Below are 1,927 nucleotides of genomic sequence, written 5' to 3'. Positions count from 1 at the left end.
CAAGCCATCCTGATTTAAGTGGTGGAGGATTATGTATAGACACCTGAAAGGACGCCATTAGGTTGATTGTATTGGAATGTAAAAACTGACCCTCGCTCTTTATCAGCAAAATGTGTATTCTAATTATAATATCAATAGTAATAATAAACTTAATATTACATAATACCTCATTGTAAAGTTTAATATCTCTAACAACAGAAAATGTAGTTATCCAGTAACCAACTCCTTTCTTTTCATGTTGCACAACTAAAGTGTACATTACTTGAGTAACTGCAATAAGTAATTTAGTAATTATTAAATTTACAGGGCATACACATACCAGATGCAGTATTTTCTTCCTCTTCATTCACTGCTAGAGTGGCTCTTACTCCAGTTTCTATTGCTTCTAGATCTACAATTTTCAACTTTGAAAGTTTTTGAGCCAGCTCAGTCATATCTGGTCTATACTTAGGGTCATCATTTAGGCATTTCTGAGCTAATGGAACGAGTTCATTTTCCTTTGGAATTTGCTCTATATATTTGGACCTTCTGTCCCATTCTTGTACTTTTTTGAAAGACTTCGCCCTTCCTGGTTTTTGTATAAACTGGTCTGTAGGCTGAGGGAATCGACCACTAAGTACATGAAGAATGAGACAACCGTAAGAGAATACATCTAACTTGTGATCATATACCGGATTATCTTCAAGATTTTCTGGTGGCATTACCATAGCATTACCAGGTACTGTAGTGAGGTGATGGTTTTTAAAGGTATCGGCTAATCTTGACACTCCTAGATCTGATATCTTAGCTGAGTATGAAGAGGTCAGTAACACGTTATTAGCAGTGAGGTCACAATGTACTATAGGAGGACGTTTACCATGAAGATAACACAAACCCTTAGCAACATCAAGAATAGAATACTTCATTTGAAGTGGTAGCTCTTCTCTCTCCAGACATTGTCTGAGTGATAAAGATACTCCATTACTAACATTGGTAATTGTGAACGAGGAGGATAATAGACACCAATTAGCTGGACAATGTTAGGATGCCTTTGCTGACTGTGAAGAAGCACCTCATTACCAAACATTATCAAAGAATACTCCTACAGAAATGATTTGAGTCTCACAGTGTCAGTTTTAACAAATTCCCTTACCCCTACAATAACATCATGAAGCTTCTTAGCAGCACAGGCTGTTCCACTAACTATTACTTCAGTAATAACACCATAAGCTCCACGGCCTAACTCTTTACCAGTCTCCTGTACATCAGTTAGAGCCAAGTGGGCTAGTCTTTCTCTGATTTCTTTGAAATTTTTCTCCTTCTCAGTCATGGTCTCATAGCTCAGTTAGTTGGTCCCCGCCCCTTCATGATCACTAGATAGTCAGGGTCATCAATCATCTAGTGGCAATGATGACTTAGGTATAAGTCTTAATGTTGATTATAATTTCCTTTAAAGTGTTTTAAAAGGTCTACATTCAATATCAGTTACAATATGATCAACATGAGGTGCATATGATTTAACATGTTCTACATGTCTCACAGTAACAGACCAACCACCATTATCTTCTTTATATAATGATTCTAATATTGTCTTTATCCTAACAGCTACACTGTTACTCCAGTACAACCATGAAGACTCCTTCACTTTACAACTGCTAATCCCTCCACAATCAAGTACGACAATCAAGCAGTAACTAGCTCAGGCTGAGGCTAATTGTACCATTATCTTATTATTAATGATCATCATCATTATAAAGTCTCTCTTTGTTCCTCATAGTTGTTCTTACGTATTCTCAATTTCTCATTGATGATAGGTCCACGTATGACAGTCTTTCTATTATTATTATTTCAAGAGGAAATGGTACAGTCTTATGGAGCAACTGGAGGAGATTAGGAGAGAAGGAAGACTAGTGTTTTTAGTATTACCTGCTTTGTTATTCTCATTGTA

The 1,927-nt window shown here is 36.5% G+C and overlaps 1 protein-coding gene across 2 annotated transcripts; it reads right to left on the bottom strand.

Annotated features, from left to right (window-relative positions):
• Window positions 1-6: 6 nt before the first annotated feature.
• Window positions 7-1,921, bottom strand: LOC105315941 (calcium/calmodulin-regulated receptor-like kinase 1). 2 transcript variants are annotated; one of them, XR_002190095.1, is made up of 5 exons: window positions 1,133-1,921; window positions 672-1,081; window positions 320-612; window positions 167-270; window positions 7-119 (listed from the first exon to the last, which is right to left on the bottom strand). XR_002190095.1 is itself a non-coding variant. In XM_020007546.1 (3 exons), the coding sequence occupies exons 1-3, from the start codon at window positions 903-905 to the stop codon at window positions 30-32; spliced, it is 780 nt and encodes a 259-aa protein (XP_019863105.1). In that variant the 5' UTR covers window positions 906-921; the 3' UTR covers window positions 7-29. The 2 variants fall into 2 exon arrangements, 1 of the variants encoding a protein (XP_019863105.1); XM_020007546.1 differs by lacking the exon at window positions 1,133-1,921 and having other exon boundaries at window positions 320-921.
• Between the last annotated feature and the right edge of the window lie 6 nt (window positions 1,922-1,927).

This window comes from Amphimedon queenslandica, unplaced genomic scaffold (assembly GCF_000090795.2).
Source record: "Amphimedon queenslandica unplaced genomic scaffold, v1.1 AMPQUscaffold_6713_Cont21331, whole genome shotgun sequence".
Lineage (NCBI taxonomy): Eukaryota > Metazoa > Porifera > Demospongiae > Haplosclerida > Niphatidae > Amphimedon > Amphimedon queenslandica.
This window is presented reverse-complemented; position numbering and strand designations above follow the sequence as displayed.

What these genes read in the sequence shown, in the direction of transcription:
- LOC105315941 (XM_020007546.1), bottom strand. Translation starts at nt 905, where the DNA reads ATGAAGTATTCTATTCTTGATGTTGCTAAGGGTTTGTGTTATCTTCAT. An exon ending in GGAAGAAAATACTGCATCTG is followed by an intron (nt 271 to 319) that starts GTATGTGTATGC and finishes TACTTATTGCAG; the next exon opens with TTACTCAAGTAATGTACACT. An exon ending in ATATTAAACTTTACAATGAG is followed by an intron (nt 120 to 166) that starts GTATTATGTAAT and finishes TATTATAATTAG; the next exon opens with AATACACATTTTGCTGATAA.